Below are 25799 nucleotides of genomic sequence, written 5' to 3'. Positions count from 1 at the left end.
TCTCCCGGGCCCCTCCCTTCCTCTGGCCTCCGGTTTTGCAGCAGGAGCTGCAAGGCGTTCTGCTAATGGAAGGAAAGTCCTGCCGACCACCGCCGCAGGGCTTGCTCCTGCCGCTAGGAATAGCGTCGTCCCGGGCTAGCCCAGCGTAGAGGCCGACGCAGCCCGGGCCTTGCCGCTTTCAGAACGCGAATTTGGCGACTGGCTCTGTGGCGACGGCCTCACCGGCCGCATTTCCGGGCTCAGTGCCGGGGTTGCCGCACCCGGAACACAGCCGGATGCAGTAGTAGGTGTATCAGTTGTCTGAACCGGGGTACTACAGCTCTGCGGCAGAGACAGCGCGGCGGCTCCGAGTGCGCCGCTGGGGGCGGGGCTTAGCCCCGCCCCAGCACTGAGCGCCTCTCCGCCGCCTCTCCGCGGAGTAGGCCAAGGGTTGGGCTATGCTCAGCGTCCACGCCTCAGTGGGCCTTTTGCAGCAGTTGCGAAAACCCGGAACGAAGGTGTTGTTGCCGTGCGGCGGAGCGGCGCCGCCCCTCGCCGCACCTCCCCGGCAGCCTTCCGAGGCCTTGCTGGGCATGCTCAGTCGTCGGGGCCGCTTCAGCTCTCGGAGTAGAAAGCTTGGGGCGCTGGGCTGGTGAGGACCCGCAGCGGGCGAAGATGGAGACCTTTACCAATGGTGAGTGGCTAACCTGAGTCGCGGATTCCCGGGCTCTCAGGGTCTAGAGGGTCAGTTGTGGCACGGGGGTCGGGCTGCAGGCATCCCCGCCAAGGGTTTCCCAGGCGGGCCGGGGGCGGCAGAGGGGCCACGGGCAGCTGGGGCGGGCGTGAAGGTCAGCCCTCTCCCGGGGACCGGCGCCGAACCACCAGGTGAGGTAGTCCGCAAAGTTTGGGATGCTTGCGCCGTGGAGGGGGCGGCGGCAAAGTTGGCAGCCGCGTTGGTCCCGGGGGAAGCGGCCACGGCAGGGATAAGCTGCGGCCCGGGTGAAAGCCAACTGGTGCAGGGAGCGGGGGAGCTGTCCGCCCGTCCTTCAGCGAGCAGCCCGCTTGCTTTTCCGTAATAGGGCGGGGTGGGGCCGTGGTGCTGGCAGCGTGATTTAGTGCATCGCAGGGAAGGAAACTTACCAAGGTCTGGCTAGTACTGCTCCGTGCGGCGAAGATGCTGCCCCGCATTGCCACCCATCTGCCTGCTGCTGCTCCACAGGACGACCAAACTTCTTTTTACCAGCTAGGGATATTGATCTTCTAGTTAGAGACCCACTGAGTATCAATGGTCCCTGTCGGGCTTATATCATAAGGTGGCATGGGGGTGAAAGTCAAAGCAGTCTGGCCAGAAAATAGCCATAGCTTGAGTTTCAATATAGAGGTGAGATGTCTCACCATTTTATGGTGTTTAAATATATAATATATTGATTCCTCACTAGGATATAAAGTAGGAAAACTGCTAATAAAGGGTAGGACTTACTGAGATTAGAGGATCCACATTCTAGTTGGCGAGCATTTCCAGTGCTGTTGGTTACTTCAGGTAGGTAGAAAATCAAATTAATGGGAGAGAAGCGTATTACTGTTTGGGTGGGTTGCTTGCCACTTAAGGAACTGGGCGGGGGAGGGGACACCCCCTCTATCCACTCTTAGGCCTAGGCCGGACTTTGTTGTGTACTTTAACATGCTTTACCACATTGCTAGAGCAGTGACCTACTCATTATGTTCTCCTTTCCCTAATTCAGGATGCTTTATTCTACTGCCATCTTTCTGTCTGCAGCGTTTAATTAGGCTTAGTAATGACAGCTTTAACTCCAAGTTTCTTTCTCATCTGTGTTCTATTTGTAATTACCAAGGCTCTAAGAATAGTCTGGTAAACTTACCCAAAGAATTAAGGAAGATTTGTACTGAAAGGCATCATAGAGACCATCTAGTAATTGACTGTAAAATACGCTTAAAAGAGGTATTAAATATTCCAAGACGTTTTCTTCCTCTTAGGCAGAATTATTGGAGGCTCCTTGTTTGTAGGATTTTTAAATATGAAATTTCACTCATTTGAAAACAGTGTCTACACAGGAGTGAGTCATTTATTTAGTCAGTTTTATCGGTGGTTGACATGCTGAACCTTTCCCTACAGAATTAAAGTAGATTTTCACACCTTGAAGTTAAAATCTTTTCTCCTCCCACAGAATATCACTTTTTAAGATGTATTTACAAATTGTCTCATTTGGGAGGACCATGGGAAAACCCTAGAGAAAAGAGACAAAAGTTCAACTTTCATATAGGAAGTTGTATTTCTAGTTGTAGAAAGCTACCAGTTTTTCCACAGTTGACGTTGGAATTGATTGGCAATATGTCATTTTAGTTAATGTTATTTGTCCTCCTTTAATCAGGAAAGTAGGAACTACACCATATAATGTAAACAAGACCTTGGATATTGCTAATTTAAGGTACTTTGCAGATTTGAAGGTGGAAAAGGTATTTCCTTTAAAACTTTTGAAAGTTTGCTGTAGGATTTTCAAGTATCTTCAAATATATAGTGGAAACTATATTTCTGTAGTTAGGCTTTTGAGTGCAAAACATCAATGTGTAATTCTATAGATATTCTCTTACAGACTATCTGATCATTTTACAATTTATGGTTGAAGGACTTATCAAGCTTAATATTGGCCTTAGTAATTGATCCTCCTTTAGTAAACCTTTCTCATTTACATGCGCTTGTATGTCCCTTCATAAGGAGGTATGTATAGATGTATGGTGAAGTTTCAGTAACCCTGGACCCTTGGCTTTCCTAAAATACTGTCAGCAGTTCATTGACTGACTCACAAGTCCATAAAGTAAATGAATTTAGTCTCGTCATTCCAACTCCAGAACTCAGTGACCCCGGTAGCATTTTCTATAATTTCCCTATTTTCTGTGAAATGTGCTGCTGGAGTGACTCATTTTCTTGAGCCTTGTTCTCTGCCCGGAGTAATAGGTTCATGTATTAATAAATATCTTGTGTTCATCAGTTTGGTTAATAACTGTTGCAACCCATTTGAAATTCATGCTTCTAGAAAAGGCCTATAAAGATGGACTTTAGTGCCAGAAGTTCCTATTCGGCTCAGGAAATAATATTTTTTGCCTTGACCTTGAGAGGGACTGTTACTGCACTGAAAGCCGGACATCTGGTCTGTCTCTGGTTTCTCTGGTGACTTTTTATGGGTACAGGAATGTTAACTCATACTTATGATTGGTTTGATAGTAGCTGCCTCCTCCTGTTAGGCAAGCAGAGACGAAACTCTTAGGAGAGTAGTGACCTGTTGGCTTATTAACACCACAGAAAGTTCCTGGAAGCTAAGTTTTCTAAGAGATACTAGATTAAGACAGCTAATTACTAGATGTCCTTCTACCTTTCTTCTCATTTGCTTGAGATCTCACAGAATAACTTCAGTTTGAATTAAGAGATGCTAAAATTCAGGGCTTAATTGCAAAATCTGGTTAAGGAGGCCCAGGGTCAGGCCTGGAAATGTCTGATTGCATTTTGATGATAGTAGAAATACTCATTTAAAGAGGGTTTGGGGGAAGTTTGTCAGGTAAATAAAGAGAGACTTTAAAAACATAGGAGTGAATTAATTTTCTGTTATTATTTAGTATATATTTTGCTAATTGATACTAGTTTTTGGTGTGATTACAGGTAAATCTAGTGGTTGGAAAAGCACCAATATATTGAAGTGCCATAACTAAAAGCTTAGTAGAGACTGTCATTTTTATATGAATTATATAGCCTCCACACAGTCATTTTATTACTGAACAGTGGCATATAATCAAACAGGAGAGACCTTCTGTCTTTCAAAATCGTGTATGTTTGTTTTCAGTTTAATATCCAGCTAAAAGTGTTTTTCAACTTTTAGAATGGAATCCTTGACAACAAATTATCTATATATGGGTTGTAAAGCAGTATAAGGTTATGATGCCAGTTTTATCCTATAAATAGCAGTTGTTTTATAGATGTGTGTATCTCTCTAAAAACAGCTTTTATAGTATCATCTCAGAAACAAGAGCTTACCAAGTACTGTTTATATGTTCACTTACATATATACGTTTCTTTTTCTTCTATGGTGAATTACTTCTTTGAAGGAAAACTTTTTAAAGTTTTTCAGTAATGGAATATGAATTAAATTGTGTGTGTGTGTGTGTGTGTGTGTGTGTGTGTGTGTGTGTGTGCACATGTACGTGTGTTTCTGCTCCTGACTTATCTTTTAAATTTCAGTTGGTGAAATTAAGGGTTAGCCTGGAGTGATATTTCATGCCTTAATTTCAGCAATCAGGGAGACAGGCAGATGATCTTGGTTGGCCTGGTTTACTTTGCAAGTTTCAGGCAGACCAGGACTAAGAAGTGTGAGATCTTATCTTAAAAACCAACAATAACAAAACAAGAACAACAAAAAAAAAAAAAAAAAAAAAAAAGAAAAGAAAAGAAAAAGAGCTAGCTAGCATAATAAAAAAAAAGATAAAAAAGATAGCTAGAAAATATTAAAGTTTAAACCAGGAAACAGTGTTAGCAAAATCTTGTCTCAAGACAGAATAAAAGACAGCATATTTTAGAAACTATTATAGCAATGATTGTCATTTATCTGTCTGTGATCTTTGAGAACTCAATCTGAATGATAGAAAACTAAAATGATAAGGAGTTATCTTATGAAAAATCTAGAGTTGATTTCCTGCTCAGTAATTCAGACACACAGCTTCTTTTAAATGCTCACTTTAGAGATAGGTTTCCTGCTAGAAGAATTTCACAAGCATATCATCAAATAGTAGTAGCCCAAAGAAGAAATGTAACTTTGCTTAAGATAATATTCTAATTGTGAAAGAAACCTGCAGAATTGTTTTTCTAACCTGTTCATATGGCATTTGTCACTAATAAAGATACATTTCACTAATGACACATTATACATTTATTAGAAAACATCATTTTTATCTTTTTCCAAAACAAAACCAAGACTACGGTGGACTTTGGAATAAAGTCAGAGCAGGACCAAGGTTTGTGGGTTGGTGCAGCTGTGTCTGTCAGCTACTTGGTGTCTGGAAAACTGTAAAGGGATTGGAGTTGTGCTCCACTACTAAGGAACTGCCCCTCCCCCAACCCCCTTAAGAGACACCCTTTCTATATATGGAAAACCAGGAATAGGAATGAAATAAAGGAAATTTTGGAGCCCTTATGGTGTCATAACTCTTTTTATATCTAGTGACCTTTGTAGAGAATCTTAGGTGTTGCTTAGTGGAGAGCATTGAAAGTAACAACAGAGAGCATATGAGCATATGAAGGGCCGTCATCAAGGAATAAAGGTGTTGGCAGGAGAAGGAAAGGGTTTGCTAGGGATTTAACTTTACTGCCATCTTTTTTTTTTTTTCCCAGTCAGAAAAATTCAGTCACTTTAAGGTAGGACTATTTACTGTCTAAAATATTCTATATTTGAAAAAAATAAAAGATAGACAAGAGTATAGTCCCTTTCCTACCATGATAGCAATCTTTCCCTGTTGGTATTGCTTGATTTTTGTTTCACTTTGCTGATGGTGCTTATGATCGAACAAAGAGCTGATTGATTTTAATTTCAACCTTAGCATCTAAACTAGGAAGCCATTTGCCAAATAAAACTGAGGCTTCCAATGACGTTTTCAAAAACAATGGGGTGTTAAGTTTAATTATAAGGGACTCTGAAGTTCTTTTCCTTCTCATATATACTGCTTAGTGAAAGACCTCCTGGGCATTCCACATATTTCTAGAACAGAGTCACTGAAACAAAATTTGACTCAGTTATCTGTATGTCTTGGGGGAAGGACAGGGTCCTAACCTCTTTTTAAGTTACAAGGTTCTACTGGAGGAGGCTGATTTATTGGGGGCGGGGGAACTTAGAGAAGGTTCCTGATGTTTCTTTGGGGAGAGCTTCTTCAGTTGAGGGGATAGGAGAATGGGGAATGCAGTGAGAAGTCACCTCCTTGGATTGCTGTATTCCATTTTCTTATAGCAAATGATGGCTCTTTGGAAGTGTTTCCCAGGCAACTGCTTCAAGCATCATAAAGGAAATTCCTGATAGCAGAGGAGGCTCTGAGTATTAGTCTTGTACTCAGGTGTGTGTGTGTGTGTGTGTGTGTGTGTGTGTGTATGTGTATTGTGTGTTGTGCGTGTCATTGTCTGCTCACAGTCTGTGCTTTACTTCCCTTGAGATAGTTAGTCTTTCTTCTCGAACCTGAAGCTCACTATGTTTTATGACTAGGCTGGCAGCCAACAAATCCTGGGGACTCTCCTGACTTCCCTCCTACAGTTAGAGGCTCATGTGGCCACGCCCAGGGTCTTCAGAGGGAAAAGTGGTTCTGATGAGTCAGACTCAGGTCCTCATGCTTGTACACCAAGTGCTTTTACTCACTGAGTTACCTCTGCTACTGGGAGCATGGCATTTCTTTCAGTTGAAACTTACTTTGGAAGATTTTAAAACAACTAACAGAACACTCATTACCCAAAAAGTGTGACATCATCCTAGAAATGAGAGAAAATTTGCATAGAGATTAGTAGTAGGGACTGGGGAGAGAGCTAAATGTCTAGGAGGCAATTCTTTAAGTTGGTATTGTTATAGTGATATTGATACAGGATATAATGCTTATCCAGTTTTGGTTACCAAAAGACCATTTCATGGTTTGGTTAGGGCAAGTTGCTGTGGCCTTTGAGACTGGGTAGGAAGAACTGGTTTAGATTTACCAAGATTCTATATACGAGCTTGGGCTGGTCTGTCTATAGACTTAGTCATTCTCTGCTCCTTGCACTGGATGCTGTGTCAGCCCTTGGGATGCTTGCTAGTGTCTCTTCAGTGTCTAGAGGGTAGATTAGGAAGACAGTTTAGGTTGAGCATACTGGACTGGGTGCTACTCAGTGGGCATGAGAAGTGTAGTATTCTGTTATACAGCAGCTTTACTTGTACAGGGATTATTGAGAGGGTCGGTACAATTTTCAGCTGGAGGTTGCATGAAGACAAATCATTGAATATAAATATAAAAGAGTCTCGAAGTAGAATAAGCACAGGTTTATTAGATGCGATTAGTTTTGCTCCAGTCTAGTTGTTCATTGCAGATGAACACAGATTTATGTAATTGCCAATTTTGGAAACACTAAAATACTAGATATTAAAAGTACTAAACGCTGAAGAGTTTACATAATCAAATGACAGTGATTGATTAGTTTTTTTAAAATGTGGTTACAGTCTTAGTCTTTTGAATAATTATAGTTTTTTTTTTTGGATGGGTTAAAAACTAGTACACAGGTGATTGTAAATTGGTGAGAAAATTACTGCTTTGTTGGTTTAAGATTGTGCTATACTTTGTATTTTATTAGTTTGATAAATGATATGAAAAGTATTTCAAGGGTTGGGGATTTAGCTCAGTGGTAGAGCGCTTGCCTAGGAAGCGCAAGGCCCTGGGTTTGGTCCTCAGCTCCGAAAAAAAAAACAAAAAAAAAAAACAAAAAACAAAACAAAAAAAAGTATTTCAAAAAATTATCACAAAAATATTTTAATAAGTTATCTACAAAATAATTACTTGATAAAATATTTTCTGCCAGGAGCTTTTTATTTATATTGAAATGGTATTCATTTCCCTTATAAATCCCATTATTGATATTTATAAGTGCATTTTCCTGTATCTCAGCTTGAGTTCCACTTTCCTTGGCTGAGCTTATGTGTAGGGTAGCATGTTTCAGAGCACATGAAATTCATTGTGAAATGACACTATAGCTAGTCCTTTATTCCATTGTCATAGTTAAAGTTTCTAATTTTTTGTGGGGGTAGAAGAGGAAATATGAGTTATATAAACATATACTATAATTATAAATGTCTTAAAATTCTATAGTACCATTTTTAAAATTTGGTTATGAGCTACAATTATTATCATGAAATCAATTGTTTTCCCCCCTACTTCCATAAGAGCAACTCTTTTTTTTTCTTTGATTTCTCCGCATTTTTTTCTTAGTTTTATTTTATTTATTCACTTTATATCTCACTCATTACTAGGCTCCTGGTCACCCCCTCCCTCAGTCCTTCCCTCCATGCCTCCCTGCCCTTCTCCTCTGTGCAGGTGGGGGCCTCCAGGCATCCTCCCACCCTGGTAAATCAAGTTTCTGTGGGGCTAGGTGCATCCTCTCCCACTGAAGCCAGATAAGACAGCCCAGCTAGAACATATCCCATGGACAGAAACACCTCTTGGTATAGCTCCTACTCTAGTTGTTCAGGACCGACATGAAGACCCAACTGCACATCCGCTACATATGTGTGGGGAGGCCTAGATCCAGCCATGTATAAGAGCAACTCTTTTTTTTTTTTTTTTTTTTTTTTTGGTTCTTTTTTTTTTTTTCGGAGCTGGGGACCGAACCCAGGGCCTTGCGCTTCCTAGGTAAGCGCTCTACCACTGAGCTAAATCCCCAGTCCCAAGAGCAACTCTTAAGTCCAGTTGGTTCTGTGATGTGAAACTAGCTTTCATGCATGTGGTCACAGCTTCAAAGGGAGACAGTGAAGAAACAAGATGATGAGAAAAACAAAATTAAAAAATTTAGATTTTGGTTAATATTAGGTAAAATCAACTTAAGTCCTGTAAATCAGTTTTCAAGAACAACTAGACAAATTTATTATTTAACTCGTATCCAATAATTCCATCAAGCTTAAGGTTAATCTTTTGTTTTGAAAATACCAGGAACTGCTCAGGAAGGATCCTTTCTAATATAAATTTTAAAAAACAACACTTTTTATTTATTCTTTGAGAATTTCATGTATATGTACGATGTGTTCTGGCCAAATCCCTTCCTACATTCCAACTTCTTTCAGCGCCCCCACCCCCACCTTCTTCTGTCTTGTCTCCGTAACTTACTGACTCCAGTTAGTACTGTCCCTGTATGCATGGGCCTGGCCCTTCACTGGAATATAGACTAGTAATAGCTCCAAAACTGGACCCAGGGCCTTGTGAGTCCCTCCTCAGTCCATGCTAGAATTTTGACTGTCTTGACATGTAGCCATATCTGCTGTGAGTAGCCATGCCATGTCCTAAAGAAAGCATTTTTTAGCACCATTTTCAGGCTCTTCTGTTCTTTCCACCTCTTCCTCTGTGATAGTCCCTGAGCCTTTCATGGTGGATGAAAGGTAGATGTTCCATTTAGAACTGAGCATAGAACTAAATTTTGATACAAATTCTTGGGTGCTGTTTAAATTTCTTTAGTTAACAAACATTCCTCACATTTGCTGGTCTTTGCCAATAGACAAATATTTTATAGTTTTTGTTTTGTTTTGTTTTTTGCTTGTGTCTGTTTTCTAGATATTTTAAAAACATACCCTCACTAATAAAACATAAAACTTGTGTTTTTACCATATTTTAGCTTACTCCAAGCTTTGTTCCTAAATAGAGAGTCTAGATAGGATTGTGGCCTGGCTCCTGCCTTTGGAAAACTTACATTGTGCAAAGAGTAACTTTTTAACAGCCTCTGAGCCCAAGCTAACCATTCTTCTTGAGCACTGTTGAGTTGAGAACTATAGATCCCTTCTTGAAACTTGATCTTCTCCAAGTGCATTTGGTTTTGTACTTTTCTTTATTCATTGTGGAACTCTATGAATCAGCCTTAATTTGTACGATGCTTGCACAGTGTAGTTATGGTGAGCAATTCTAAACGGCTTCATTCAAATTCTGGCTTTTCTCTCCCTGTATAAGGAATTTTTGACTTAAAGATGTTACAGGATGTTTGTTCTGAGTTTAAAAACTAAGTTTTACTGAAAGAAAAAAGCCACACGATCATCTCATTAGACTATGAAAAAGCCTTTGCCAAAAATTCCAACACCCTTTCATGATAAAAGTCTTGGAGAGAGTAGGGATACGAGGGACAGAACCAAACATAATAAAGGCAATTTACCGCAACCCAATAGCCAACATCAGTAAATAGAGAGAAACTTAAAACAATTCCGCTAAAAACAGGAACAAGACAAAGCTGTTCTCCCCGTAATATGGTACTTCAAGTTCTAGCTAGAGGAATAAAACAATGAAAGGAGATCAAGGGGATACAAATTTGACAGGAAGAAGTCCTAATATCATTATTTGCAGATGATATGATAGTATACATAAGCAACCCCAAAAATGCTACCAGGGAACTCCTAGAGCTGATAAACTCCTTCATCGAAGTGGCTAGATATAAGATTAACTAAAAAAAGTAAAAGGAACAAAAAAAAAAAAAAAAAAAAAAGGCTGTCCTATATACAAATGACAAACAGGCTAAAAAAGAAATCAGGGAAACAACACCCTTCACATTAGCTACAATAATATAAAATATCTTAGGGTAACTCTAACTAAGCAAGTGAAAGGCCTGTATGATAAAACTTCAAGTCTTTGAAGAAGGAAATTGAAGAAGATAACAGAAGATAGAAAGATTTTCCATACTCATGGATTAACATAGTAAAAATGGTTATCTTATCAAAAGCAGTCTATGGATTCAATGCAATCCCCATCAAAATCCCAACACAATTCTTTAGAGACCTTGAAGGAACAATACTCAACTTCATTTGGAAAAACAAAAATCCCAGAGTAGCTACAGCAATCCTGTACAATAGAAGAACTTCTGGAGGTATCACAGTCCCTGATCTCAAGCTGTGTGTATTAGCATAAAAACAGACACATTGATCAACAGAATTAAGACCTACATCTATGGACACCTGATTTTTTTTGATAAGACAGAAATACATAATGGGCAAAAAGAAAGCATCAACAAATGGTTCTGGTCTAACTGGATGTTGACATTTAGAGGAGTGCAAAGAAAATTAGAAATTGATCAATCTCAAGACCCAGCTATACCAATTCCTGGACATATTCCCAAAGGGCACTCCTATCATAAGGACACCTGCTCAACTATGTTCATAGCAATAGTCATAAACTGGAAACAACCTAGATGTCCCTCAACCGAAGAATGGATAAAGAAAATGTGATTTGGTTATATAATGGGGTAATACTCAGCTGTTAACATCATGACATCATGAAATTTGCAGGCAAGTAGATGGAACTAGAAAAATCATCCTGAGGGAGGTAACCCAAACCCAGAAAAATAACATGGTGTGTACTCTCTTATGAGTAGATATGAACTGTAAAGTAAAAGAAAACCGTGCTACAGTCCACAGGCCCAGAGAGGCCAAGCAACAAGGAGGGCCTAAGGGATACATGAAAAGGATCTTCCAGGGGAGGGGAAAAGGAAGATTTCTGCAGGTGGCCTGGGGCTGGGTGGGTTTGGGAACAGGAAAGATCAGATGGGGAAGGTAAGGAGGGAGAGCCGTGGCTGAAGAAAGAGTAGTTTGATTATATTCTCAGGGTCTTAGTTACTGCTGCAAAGACATACCTCGACCAAAGCAACTCTTAAACAAGACTATTTAGTTGGAGACGCGTTTACAGTGCTACAGGGTTAATTCCCTGATCCTCTTGATGGGAAGCAGGCAGGCCTGATGCTAAAACTATATTTGAGAGATTTACTATTCTCATACACAGGCAGCAGACAAGGAGACTAGGCCCACCCACAGTGACACACCTACTCCTGCCAGGACAGACTCTCTAATCTTCACCCAAACAGTTCAACTCCCAGATGAGTTAACTATTCAGATATTTGAGCCTATTGGGAGCCATTCTCATTTAAACCACCTTACCAGCCATACTGGAGTGGATTTTATTTCTCTTGTTTAATGTTTTACTGAAGGCTCTAGGCAGTGCAGGATCTCTCTTCTCCCCTCCCCTCCCCTCCCCTCCCCTCCCTCCCTCCCTCCCTCTCTCCCTCCCCCCCCCTCTCTGAGAATGAATGAATTTGTAAAACTTTCTGGGAATTGAGGCCTAAAAGTAGAGAAACCTTTCATCCCCATATCTACTTCTGATGTAAGTGGGTGTTTTGATTCCCTTAAATGAATGTAATGTGAATTACTACATTATTATCATTATTTAGTAGATGTAGAACGTGTTTTAATCTTAGATTAGATATTAAATATAGTTTATATTATAGGTAGGGTTGAAATAGACCAAAAGAATGGTCTTTATGTGACAGTATAAAGTAAACATGTTTTATCAGCTAGCACTGAGGCTTGTGCAAACATTTGTACTGTCAGAGTTAGGTCAGCTATCTCCTGTTTCTTCATGGGAAGCTCAGTAAACTGGTTTTACTGATTCACTTGTGAGTGTTCATAACTGACATTATTTTTGCTGAATGAGTATAACTTGGTAGGAGCTTTGGCTCTGAGAATACATTATGAATTTTGCAGTTTACTTTCCTACTTCCACGCTGCCATGATTTTGTATCTGTTTTTCTGTCTTGTATTCTTTTTTCTTCACAAAGATATTTTGAACTTGAGGAACTCAAGGGTTTGAAACGTTAACAATTGCTCTCTTGCTGAACTTCAGATTCTATGCTTTATAGAGAGAAGACAATACCTACTAAAGCACTGTCTAGTGTTGGGAGGTTTTTATCTGAAAGGGTTTCAAAGTTTAAATTGGAAAGTGAACCAGTCGTTTCCTTTTCATTTCTCATCTCGTATGCTCATTTCCTGCCTAGAGCTGTTGTCCATTTATAGTCTAAGCAGTGTGGTTAAATCAGCTTCTCTTCCCATGGTACTGGGGGGCATTTTGTCTTCATTAGAAAGCCACAAAAGCAGTCCCCAACCAATTAGATTCAGCCTTTAAAACTAAACTTCTAATATTCTGCAGCGCTGTTAAGACATGAGCGGGTGTCACAGAATCTTAGGTATGGCTTTGTGAAAAGGTTAAAGAAAGTGAAGCCATGTTGTAGCTGTTGATGACAAAGGCTGTGGAGAGGCAAGGATGTCAGTGATGTAATGGAAAGACAAGTAGATTAGTTGATTTTGAGCTAAGGTATGAAACCATGAATTTTACCCCTGACTATCCAGGAAGAAAAATTGGAGGGCATTTTTATCTTGATGTTAATCTAATGATAAAAATCAATGGACATTTTGAGAAAACAGCCAAAATATATGAACCATAAGAATAGTTTGTATAAATTGTTGAAATGTACATTTTGGTACATGATATTGTGAAGATCGATTCACCACTGAATTTTCCCTGGAATTTCCATACATTCCTGCCTCCCTTACTCATTGTGCTCATGGAGTGGTTATATTGGAATAGAGTAGAGGCAGTATATTAGTCTTTTTCCCCTATAACAAAATAACACACAGTAAGTGACTTAAATTTTGTGTTTTGATGAGTGATAAGAATTTTTTAAATATTCTGGGTATATGAGATAATAACTATATATATATATATCTTTGTACAAGTATATGCAATAATAGTTTTCTGTGTGTGTGATGTATTTGTTCATGTGATTGTATGGGTTTGTATGCATATATAAATAACAGCAGTAGATGTTGGGACTCTTCCTTAATAACACTTCTCACCTTCTTTGTTTCATTGAGATTCTTGAACTTGTAAGTATATATTTTTGATCATAATTGTAGTTTTGGACTATTTCTTCAGATAATATTACTATAATATTTTTCTTAGTATTTTGGAACTCCAAACTGCATGTATTTTAGCCCATTTGGTATTGTCCTACAGGTGTTAATATTTGTTTACATCATACCTCTTTTACTTGGCATGATGAGCTGTTTCTCTGGGCCATGGCAGGCCAAAGCCAACCATCTAATTGTTTCTAGCAGGTATCTTGCCACACTTATAAGAAGACTAAGTAATAAAGACAGCAATGGAAACTAATATATTTTGCTCCTTTGATTTTTATCTGTTCTGCACATAGATAACTCATAGATTTCCTTCCAATATTTTTGTTACTTCATTAAAAAATGCTGGGGCCCTGATTCTCTTCCCTTTGACATCATTCCATTTTGTTTTTGAGACTATTAATTAACATTCTGCTGCTGTGATAAATACCACAGGCAAGACACTTTACAGAGGAAGGGTTCTGTAGACTTGCAGAGAAGAGCCCCTTGGCTGGTAGGTGGCAGGCAGCAGACATAGGCATTGGAACAGAAGCTGAGGGCTCACATCTTGAATTGCTTGGAGAGGTGAGGTGGGGAGAAGTGGGGAAGGAGGGAGAGAGGGATAGAGAGTTTTATTTTTTCATTATCAATTATATTTTTATGGACTTATACACCACAAAAAGAAGAGAATATGACACATTTGAAACTAGAAAAGAAATTAGCTTTATATCGTCTTTAATGACTCGTGACATGTGTCCTTTTTGCATGATAGCCTTCCTCATCCCTCTGTACTACCTTTCCTTGATCTCCTTTCTACATATAACACTACACCCACACGGAGTTACCTTGTGTAGCATCCTTTTATAAGGGCCTCAAGTTTGTCTTCTGAAACTCCTTTCAATGTAAGTAAGCTACATGACCCCTCTAGTTTTCAGACACTGTAGGTTGATGGACAGTAGAGGGAAAACTCCCTTAAGGTTTTAGGCAATATACTAAGGATGGTAGAACAGAAGGGAAAAAAGCCTTTTGGAAGACATTCTCATTCTAACCACTACAAACATTGCTCAGGTATTTTTGTTTTGTTTTATTTTCTTCTTAATTTTAGACATTTTTTTCAACTTAAAATTGTAATTTAAAAAAATTTCTCCTGAAACTTTCATTTTCATTTATCTTAACACATTCTACTTTTATTTCAGATCAGTGTTATAACAGTAGGTGAAAGCTGAAAGTTCTGTCTAGTCTTGAATGCCTTTTATATGGAAAATGAACATTTTCTTAATACTTTGTATGTAAAGTAGTCTTGGATTGTGACTTTTAGGTTATTAATGTTATGGAGTGTAAATTCAGTATCTGTTTTAGTTCTTTGGAGGAGAACTTCAATATTCTTATTTTAAGAGACATTCAACTTACTCAGTTCAGCTCTTAAAACCTATTTCATTTTGTGTGGACAGCAGTTCCAGTATCAGGTCAGTTCTCTTGGCCTTTGCATGTAGGTGTTAAAGATTTGTAAACACTTCCATGGTCTGATCCTGGCACCTGGTGGTAAATTAGTTAAAGGAAGTTAAAGTTTCAAGTAGGACTTACAGTTTTGTCAGGTGTGATGGTATACACCTACAATTCCAGCATTCAGGAAGTAAGCTAAAACTGTATAACAAAACTCTTCTTTCCAAACACACAAACTCTCTCTCTCTCTCTCTCTCTCTCTCTCTCTCTCTCTCACACACACACACACACACACACACACACACACACACATATATACACACACACACTCTCTCACACACATATATACACTCTCTTTCACACACACACATACACAACACACTCTCTCTCACACACACATTCTCTCTCTCTCTTACACACACACACACACACACACACACACACACACACACCATAAAATTTTTTGTCATCTAATCTTAAAGAGATTATCCAGAATTAGCCATTTGAGCCCTTTGAAGTCAGAGATTTGTTAAAATGTTAATATCATACAATACGAGAAAGAGCCAGCCGCTTTTGCTGGATGCAAGCAGTTTCTAAGGTATGGAAAAGCTAGAGATGAGTTCTTGTGAGAGCTTTCAGGGGAACCATAACACTGTTAACTGATTTTGCCCTAGAGAGTCCCGTTGTGGACTTCTTGCATCTAGAACTTTTGAGAATTAGTTCGTGTTGTTATAATAAGCTCTTCAGGTTTGTGGCAAGTGTTACGGCAGTATTTGACTTAAATGTAATATTTTCCATAGGCTCATGTGTTTGAACACTTGATCCCAGTTGGTGGAAGTTATGAACATGGTGGTAGATGGTGGGTATTGGCTACTAGGAGTGAAACTTTGAGATTATAGGCTGGCCCTTGCTTCCAGATCTGCTCTCTGCATCCTTTCGGCCATGACATGAACATTGTGCTCCAGCTCCCACTGTTACCAGCTAAGCACCCTTGTGCCATAATTCTCTCTTCTCATGAACAACTGTCCTTCTGGACAATGTGCCAAAGTCAATGCTCTGTCATTTCTGTCAGGTATTTTGTCATAGTGCTAAGAATAGCAACTACTGTAAACAGGCATAGACACTAATGCACACTGCTACATTGCAGTTTTGGTATGTATGTATGTATGTATGTATGTATGTATGAATGTATGTATGTATCTGTCTGTCTGTCTGTCTGTCTGTCTATCTATCTATCTATCTATCTATCTATCTATCTATCTATCTAGTTCTCTGTTAGTTATCCTGTAATTTTTGTAGGTTTATAGAAAAATGTCTGTAGGTTCATAGAAAAATTCTCTTCCCTCTGGAATTCTCTCAACACTGTAGCCTGCTGGGCTACCTTTCCTGGTTCTTGTACACAGAAATATCAAGCTGGCTCAATGAAACTTTACCTAATTGGCACCAGCACACTATTTTGTGACTAAAGCCTGTCCTAAGGGCAGAATGGTCAAAGGAAAGAGAACAATATTAAAGTAGACACTAATCCCCATGTAGATTGCTTTGCCAAGGCTTTTCTCCATTATCTCCAGAAAGACGAAGTGAACTGTGGACGGCTATGAAGTAATCTGAGGACAAAGCATGTCTAGACCTTAGTAGTTTTTACCAGTGACTTAGAGTTGTCTCTTACGTAATTCAAGAACGGTTTTAGGACATTCCCTTTATTGAACTTTCCCAGAGATTTCAGCCAACTTGTTAGAATAGATTTCTTTATGTTTCATAAGTTAGTTGAATTACCTACTAGCTATACCGAGCATGCATGCCTGGAAATATGACTTCTGACTTTGGGTAATGCCCCCACCACTGCCCTGTACTATAAGAGTGGAGCTGACCAGCTGCAAATGTGACTATGCTGTGCATAGAAGTTTACTAATTCCCATTACCACCATGACAAATGATCACAGATTAGAGAATAAAATAAAAATTGTTCTCCTACAACTCTATAGGCCAAATCCATGACATGTCTTAGCCAGATGTTGCCAGTAAACACTCTGTGGGATCCGGGTAGGAACCATAGCTTTCAGTCTCCCTGCTTCTAAAGGCCACTTATATTTCTTTGTTCCTGCTCCTTCTTTTCATCTTCAAAGCTGCAAAAGACAAGCCTTGCCCTTTTATATTACTTTATCCTGATCTCTGCCTTCACTGATAAGGACTGATTTGATTATGTTATGTTTCTGCTAGTGATCCATTTTTCTTCATGATTATTATACAGTTAATTGAACCGTGTCCTGTGTTTTGTTGAGGTGTTTTATGTACAGAATTGAGGAGAGATATGAGTGGGATTATTGTGATTCACTTTATGTGACACTAATACTTGATCCTTGGTTACTTTACCCAAATAGTCTTGCAGTGATGATACTCACTTACTAATTTGCTGGAATCTTCATCTTAACTTTTGATACTATATAGAATTTGGGGTTTTTTTGTTTTGTTTTGTTACTGCTGTTGGATTGTTTTGTTTTATTTTTGGTTTTGGTATGGTACTAGGAGTCAAAGCCAGGAATTGTGCTGTACCTGGGAAGATAGAAAATTTCTGGTGATGGGAATTTCCTTTGTATTTAAAATCACAAACCTTATAGATGTTTCTAAAGGTAATAAATAGTAATAAACATACATCTTAATCTAGCCTATTTCTTTTAAATATTATTATAACACAGAGATTGCATAGTCAATGTTTTAAGTATAAGAATTACATGTTACCTGATATTCTAAATCATAACCAAGTTATACATCCCCTGAAAAATACAATGGTAGTAAAATTTAGTGTTGTGAAAAGAAAAGTCTAAATTAAAACTTAAAACAGAACTCTGCTGGGCATGGTGATTCATACCTGTATGCTCAGCCCTAGCAGTCTTTGCCAAGGCCATGGCGAGAGCATGAGTACTGGATTGAGGCCAGCCATCGGTTTACATAGTGAGTTAAGCCCGCCTGAGCCAAGAGTGAAATCCTGTCTAAGGAAAACTAAAGAGCAAAACTCAGTGCAGTACGACTGCTATAAAGTTTAAGTTGTTAATTGGAATAGGGCATATGAGACAAGTTGGCCAAATTCTGAGGTTTGGCTGAGAAGGACCAGTGCCTGCGTAAGTTTGCTTTTCAGACAGAACACTGAGTTCTGTGTCTTTAAAAGTAACAGTGCAGTCATTGATTGCTCCCACCCCTAGTGATGACCATATGTCCAGAATATACTATTAAGAAATGGAAAATAGTAAAGCACATTTTAAAGATTTTATAAAGACATTTAAGAATTTTGTGGAATATTTTTCACTTAGAAAAATTAAACTGGGGTTGGGGATTTAGCTGGGTTCGGGCCCCAGCTCCGAAAAAAAAAAAAAGAAAAATTAAACTGCAGTATCTACCCCAATACGTATTTTACTGAAGCAGGAATCAGTCAACAAGTAGTACAGGAGAAAAAGAAACAATAGATACAGTTTTCCTAAAAAACCGTCAACGTGATAGAATGAGAATTCTCTAAAGATATGACCTCTCTACCGCATCATGGTTAGTGTGTTTTGTATAAGATTGGTATTGAACTTGTCTACTTAGTTTTTACTGCCAAGTTTGACTCTTACTGTTATTTTTATCTTTTTTATTATATTATTAAGATTTTATGTTAATTAAAAAGTATGAAAATAAACAGTAGTAGCTTGTAATCTCAGCAGACTTGTTTCTATTTGTGAGTTCTTGGATATTTTTAAGATATCCTATTTGAAAATAATTATTTTGAAAAATATTTGTGATGTAAAAACAAATGACTGCTCTGAGGTTGCTTAACCATTTCCTGTGACTCTGAGAAACTGGCTGCTTTCAGAATCACTGTGCTAAGTCTGGGGTGGACTGAACTGTTTCACTTCCATCTTCCTGTAAATTTTACCAGCGCACGCGCGCGCACGCACACACACCCCAGCAATTAAAGAAAAAGATGCTGTGAATTTGAAAAAGAGTAGGGAGTGATGCATGGGAAGGATCGGAGGGAGGAATGGGACGGAGAAAATAACTAATTATATCAAAAATAAAAATAATTATTTATAAAAATATTTTTGTTTCTGTAATTCTTAGCAAATATCCTTCAACAAATGTAATTGTTTTATTCATGAAATTCTTAGGGTTCTCTTTAAAGGCTTTGCAGATTTTTTTTCTTATAATAGCACTTAGTTTTCTAACAGCAAACTTGAAGTGTTAGTACAGGAAACACTGGGTTATTTGGTTTTTTTTCTCCTCTTTCTCATTTTATTCTTCTTCTTTGCCTTCCTCTTCTTCCTCTACTTTTTTTTTTTTTTTGAGACAGTGTCTTTCTATATAGTACCAGTTGTTCTGGAATTTACTATGTAGACCAGGCTAGGTTCAAAGATCTGAGATCTGCCTGCCTTTGCCTTTGTGTCCCAGGTTAGAGAGTCTGGGGTTAGAGATGTGTGCCACCATGCTCAACTCTAATCTCTTAATTTTAATGACAGAGGGAGAAAGTCCATCTTACTGCTTATGTTTGGTAAGGTGTGAATTAAGAGGATAACATAAAGAAACATTTTTCAATATCTATGACTAAGAAATGAGATGTCATATAAAATTCTGGTGGGGGCTGGAGAGATGGCTCAGTGGTTAAGAACACTGACTGCTCTTCCAGAGGTCCTGAGTTCAATTCCTAGCCACTACTGGGTGGCTCACACCTATCTGTAATGGGATCTACTGCCTTCTGGTGTTTCTGAAGACAGCTTCAATGTACTCATATACATAAATAAATATTTTTAAAATTCTGGTAATAGTATATGACGCTAGTCATTAAGTACTTGTTATTACTATATACTAGATTATATTCTGAATGCTTTATGTCTAATATAACTTAGTTAGGTGGGTAGTTCTTCCCAGTGATTTTATATATTGCATATTATAAAATGCATATTGGTAATATATATGCATGCTATTATCTTCCTCCCTTCAATGTAGGTATTGTTATTGGTACTGCTTACAGATGAACAAACTGAGCTTGGAAGGGTTACCCAGGGTTCTATAGGAGGTGACAGAATGTCTGGTTCCTGAGAAGTTTTTTGCTCTCTGTTATTTGTATAGATCAGCCCAGTGTTATTATGGGAGAGAGCCCTTAGCTGCTTGTCATCATTGTTTGTTGGGTGGTAAGGTATGCTTGTTGATAATGAAGCAATGTACATCAAACCCCTTAGTCTTAGGATGAAAGCCTACATCCGTATACAGGAGTTTTTGTAAGAAGAATGCAAACTGTTCTTCTAATGACAAATGTTCTGTTTTTTTCCTTATGTTTCTGAGCTGAGTCTAAAATATCAGTGAGGCCCTGATGCTTCTCAGTGTGTTGCAGTCTCAGATATGCCATGGAACTGTAGATCTGATATGTACAGTGTGCTTTAAGTTTGGTCCTAGGGGATAGATTGTTTTGTGAGGCGTGTAGCTCAGTGGTAGGACTTGAGTCCATCAGAAAATAAAATCACTGAGATAATTGGTGGTTATACTATATAAGGAATAAGGTTGTTATATGTTATTACAGAGCATTTTACCAAATTTATGACTTAAAACAACCACCATTTTATTTGCTATTTGTTCTTTAGGCCAACAATTTGGATTTGGTTTAGGTGAATGTGTTTTCCACTCTTCTTGCCTGAAGTCACTCTTAGGCAGTCATTGGCTGTTGCCTTGATTTGAGATTAGATACTTCTAAGATAGCTTCTTCACTCATTTATCTGGCAGTGGATACTGGCTGCTGGCTGTATGTTTTTAATGTGGTTACCCACCCAAAGGAAACTAGCTTGGATTTTCTCTAATAGAGCTGTTAGAATAGTAAGAATAATAAAGTTTACACAGACTCCCAAGGCCCAGCATTAAACATTCTGCCAAATCGTTCTGCTTCATTTCATTGATTAAACCAAGTTACAAGGACAGTAAAAATCAAGAGACTGGAGGCCTCAGGAAGCTTAGAGGTCTGGTGGGGTGGGAGGAGACAGCAGGGGGAGTGCGGGGAGGAGGTATGGAACTCTGGGAGGGGGGGTGTGTGGACCAGGAGGGAAATAAAATCTGGAGTGTAAAAATAAATAAGTAAATTTAAAAATTTAAACAGTAAAGGTAAAATTCCACTTCCTCATAAGAGATCCCAAGGAAAAGAAATAGCAAATTTTATCCTGGTATCCAAGTTTCCTGATTTCTTTCTAGGCCAACAATATTGTCTTTTTATTAATTTACATTCTATCTTAGCATATTTAAAACTTTATTTGTATATGTGTGAAAGTTTATTCCATTTACATATAAAAGGAAAATTGGGTAATAAAAATACCCAGCACAACCCAACTCCCTCTCTTAGGAATAATCACTGTTTATGTATGCTTTTATCTACAGTGTATCCTATTGAGCACAAGTTTATTTAAATGTCTGTAACATGCTTTTCTTCCTTTAAACCTTATTCTGAATGTTTTTCTGCATTTGAGATAAATATATATTATCTGTATAATACTGTATTAAATATACTCATCTGCTGCTATTAAACACTTTGCTTTGTTCTATGGTTTGTCTACCAAAGGGTCATAGATTTCTGGCAACTTGTTTCTCAGTGTGGTATTGGAGGTGATTGGAACCTTAAAGAGGTAGGCCTTTGGAAGGTGATTGAGGGCACCGTCCTTGGAAAGGAATAATGTATTTTTCCTGGAATCCTGATTTAGCAGTGCAGAGAGGGTTGTTACAGAACTGGACACTTCCTTGCTTTGGCTTTCTTCCTGTCTTCTTATATGTTGCTGCCAATTTGATGCCATCAGGCATGAGGTGTATACACGTAATCAGAGCTGCATGTTCTCTGGATTCAGCAGGATCTGAAGGTCTGTGTGTTGGTTGGAGCTGTATGTGGAAGTCAGAACTGTGTGAGTTGGTTTGGTTCAGTCTCCACCAGGTGGGACACAAGGGTCAAACTCAGGTCATCAGGTTTGGTTGCAAGTGCCTTGACGACTAAGTTATGGCATCAGCCCCTAAACATTTTTTAAAAGTTTACGTATTATCATTTTGTTTGTGTGAAAGTATGAGAATTGTATATGTGTGTGAGAATGCAGCCATGCATGTGCCACAGTGGAAGTGTGGAGTTCAGAGGACAGATTGAGGACTCACTGTACTCTTCCCTCCATTAAGGCAGGCTCTTTTGCTATTTCTGTTGGACTAGCTGACCCACCTGTTTCTGGTAGATTCTCCTGTGTCTGCTTCCCACATGCCACAGATTGCCACTGTACCCATCCTTTAGTACTGTAGGGTCTGGGGATTAAGCAAGTTGTCGTGAATTACTACACACTGAGCCATCTTGGAAGTTTTTTAAAAGTTATGTATCCTCTCTCTCTCTCTCTCTCTCTCTCTCTCTCTCTCTCTCTCTCTCTCTCTGTGTGTGTGTGTATAACATATGTCCCCATGTAATTGATACTTTTCTTTTGTGAACTTGGTGAAAACCGTTTTAGACCTTGCTAGGTATTGACGATATGAATTAAGAATCCTCTGGTATAAGCTCATCAGTAGGTTAACTTTGCCAAGCTGAGTTTTTGTGTTGTGATCATATTAAAGAGAAATTTTGAAACGCTAGTGAAAAATGTAAACCATAAAGACAAATCTTCCCTTAACATTTTATTTATAGATTAACATATACAGACATAGTTGATATGTTGGCTGACTGACTAAAATTTTTATTTCCTATATTGACTGCTGGTGGGAGTTCTTCATCTAGTTTGTCCAGGGAGAAAACTTTCTTCCTTTTCTGTAGGAAGTGACTGCTTTCCTTTTTCTCTTCTGCCAGTTTCTGTGAAGGGCTTCAGTTTGCTGCTTGTGCTTCTTGCCTCTTCCCTTGGTCCTTTATGTTCTCTTTGCAGAGCCTCCGGGCACTGGCACGCAGTTCTCTTGCAGACTTTCTCCTTTTCAGCTTCTCATAGCTGCAAAAGCAAACCAACTAGGAATTCATCTTTGTGCTTCTCTCTAGTACAGAAGTATTCATTTTTGCCCATAGTATACAAAATTACAGAAGACAGAACTTGTGAATAGATCTTCATATAATACAGTAGATAATTTGCAAGTGGTAGGAAATTCATTGAATCAATATATCAAATTGATAAATTATACTTGGCATCTGCGTAATACTGCCCTTTAGGTTATTTTAACCAGAGAAGTCTGAAAATTATTTAAATTAAATTGTCTTCTTACAGATGCATTTAACCCTTGAGAGACTTGAAGCTCCAGGGATTGGGGAGGCCTGGCATGTGGTAGGGTGTGGGTGTGTGGGGACATCCTCTTGGAGACAGGGAAGGGGAAGGAGGAATGGGATGAGGCACTGTCAGAGGGCAGAACAGGAGAGGGATAATGACTGGACTGTAAAAAAAGATTAAAGATAATAAAAAGTGTCTTCTTACAAATTATAGCTGTAAGACTATAGTTACAGATTATCTGTTTTGTTGTGTAAAGCAAGTGAGCACAGCTTTAGGTCATCCAATCCCTAGGGTTTTTAGGAGCTGTTGTAGCATCTTTCATGTTGAGATTGCCATTCAGCAAGTGCCCAGGAGGTCAGATTACCTAAAGTGTCAAACACTGTAAACAGGGAAGTCTCTCAGAAACAAGTATATAGATCCATAGTCACTGAGGTCCTATATGAGCCGTGTTGTAGATCTTAAAATAAATCAGTGTGTTGCTATTTGTTTTTTACAACTTTGTCTTATTAATGTGTTGCAGTTGGCATCTTAGTAGTATTTTTTTTTAAGTAAAGGTATTTATTGGCAAGGAAATTATTCTTACGGATATTGAAAGGAAATACCAGTTCACTTGACTGAAAAGTAAAATAGTGTATTTATTTACTCATAATTTTGAAATTTCTATTCTAATTATGTAAGTAGCAATGAACTTATTACTATTATGACATATGACTATTATTCATAGTTTTCAAAGTATTATTTTATTTGACCCCTTGATACTCATAAACAGGCAGGCCACTTACCCTACTATGCTATACCTGACTTCTTTTTTTTTTTTTTTTTTTTTTGGTTCTTTTTTTCGGAGCTGGGGACCAAACCCAGGGCCTTGCGCTTCCTAGGCAAGCGCTCTACCACTGAGCTAAATCCCCAACCCCTATACCTGACTTCTAAACAAGGTTTCAACAGTTACTATATGGTGGGGCCAGAACTAGATCTCCTAGGTTTCTTTTTTACTATACTTAAGGCCCCATAAATTATAACCAACTTAAATTATAACCAGCTTCTAGGAGAAGAAAAGAGGTAGCTGGTGACCTCAAGAGTTAGTGTCCAGTAGAGATGAAATGTGGCTACTGCTCATAATCCCCAAAGTATTATGAGGCTTTCTTCAAGAGTTGGTGATAGAAGGAGCTTGCCAACATCATAACTAGTATGTGATCTCTGTCAGGTCCCACGTATTAGTAAACCTAGGTTCAGTTTTTGAAGAGTTAATGCATAGACATGAGTAGTAATCTTCAATAATTATGACTTAATTTTAATGTGTTAGATGAGGCTTTTATTTCAGGTGCTTTTGCAGGTTTCTCCCCTTTAGGCATAGTATTTAACAAGGCGAATGACCCGAATCTTTCCCTCAAAGAATCATCTGTAAGTGAAGCAAAATGTTTTAAGTGCAGTTTACTTAATAGAAAAGTGTCCTATTCTACAGAGTAAACCAGCCCTTGGAATTTTATTGATCTTACTTTCTTCAATTTTTAATAAAAAGAAACTTATTAAGTTTCTCCTTAGAAGTATTAAAGTGTACTCATTATCCTAGAACTAAATACAGTGTAAATTTTGAACTTACCTACCCTAAACTCTAAAAAGCCATATAGACAAGTTTCCTGTGCAGTTTCTAATGTCCCCATTTGACAGGTGGTTAGTGGTGTGAATTGTGGGGAGGGAGGTGACTCATGATTCTGGAATGAATCTTTTGACTCTCCCTGTATCCTCCATAGAACACTGGCAGGGCTGAGGGTATAATTAGCACTGCACATCTAATTATAAACAAAACTCCATGTACAGTGGCTACCAGGAAGTAAGCCTTGCCGGATAATCTTTCAAGCTGGCAAGACTAAGTTAGAATAATAATGTGAAGTTTACTAAAAGTCAAGTTGCTTTCATTTACTGACCAGAAGGTTTACTCTAGAGATAAAGTGGGTTATGTGACAGTAATATCTGTGGAAATCGTGGTTATTAAATTTTAGGGCCTCTACCAGTTCTTTGCCATAGTATTTCTACCTCTTTCTTCCTGTGAATTATGTGTCTTGTATTTTATGCTGTGCTCACTTAGGCAGTAAAGGAGAATTGGTCACAGAAAGACATTTCTAAAGTTGGTTGGGTTGATTTTTAAAAGAAACAAGAGTTATGAAAGTATATTGGACTGGTATAGCTAATACAACTAACTGGTGAAGAGGGAGAAGGATTTATGGTATGAGGACACTAAGAGGTGGAATGCGAAGCAAGGAAGTGCTGTGGCAGCCTGCACCCTTCAGAGGCCTTCAGAGAAATCAGTGTCTGGAACACCTGTGCTCTCAGAGTCCATCAGGTAGACCTGCACTGTGACTGGCGTGTGCTTTGTGGAGTTCTAAAGGCTCAGCTGAAACAAGAACTGATTTAGTTAGCTTATATGTAAGTGGGTCTGTGAGAGTCAGAGCAAAGGTACTAGCTATAGAGATTATTACATATAGCTGTAACCTAAGCTTTGGTGTAGGATGGTCATATATTTGCAAAATGAGCCTGAGAGCTGTGGTTACCAAATGAAGTAGGAATTTTAAAGTAGATGCATACAAATGAGCCCCTTCCTCCTTTCATATTCAGAACTACACAGTTAAATTTTTTAAATGGACAGGAACACAAAGTCTCCTTTTATGGAATAAAAAGGTACAAA

The 25799-nt window shown here is 38.6% G+C and overlaps 1 protein-coding gene across 1 annotated transcript in view; it reads left to right on the top strand.

The window, feature by feature from the left end:
* The first annotated feature begins 583 nt into the window (after positions 1-583).
* The window catches only part of Lnpep (leucyl and cystinyl aminopeptidase), a 95899-nt gene continuing 70683 nt past the window's right edge, over positions 584-25799 (top strand). Inside the window, exon 1 of the mRNA NM_001113403.3 lies at positions 584-673. Within this exon, the coding sequence (NP_001106874.1) occupies positions 655-673 (19 nt within the window). The 5' untranslated portion in view covers positions 584-654. The remainder of the gene's footprint in view (positions 674-25799) is intronic.

Source organism: Rattus norvegicus, chromosome 1 (assembly GCF_036323735.1).
Source record: "Rattus norvegicus strain BN/NHsdMcwi chromosome 1, GRCr8, whole genome shotgun sequence".
In the NCBI taxonomy this organism is placed as follows: domain Eukaryota; kingdom Metazoa; phylum Chordata; class Mammalia; order Rodentia; family Muridae; genus Rattus; species Rattus norvegicus.
Note: the sequence above shows the minus strand (reverse complement) of the source record. Positions and strands in the feature narration are given on the sequence as shown.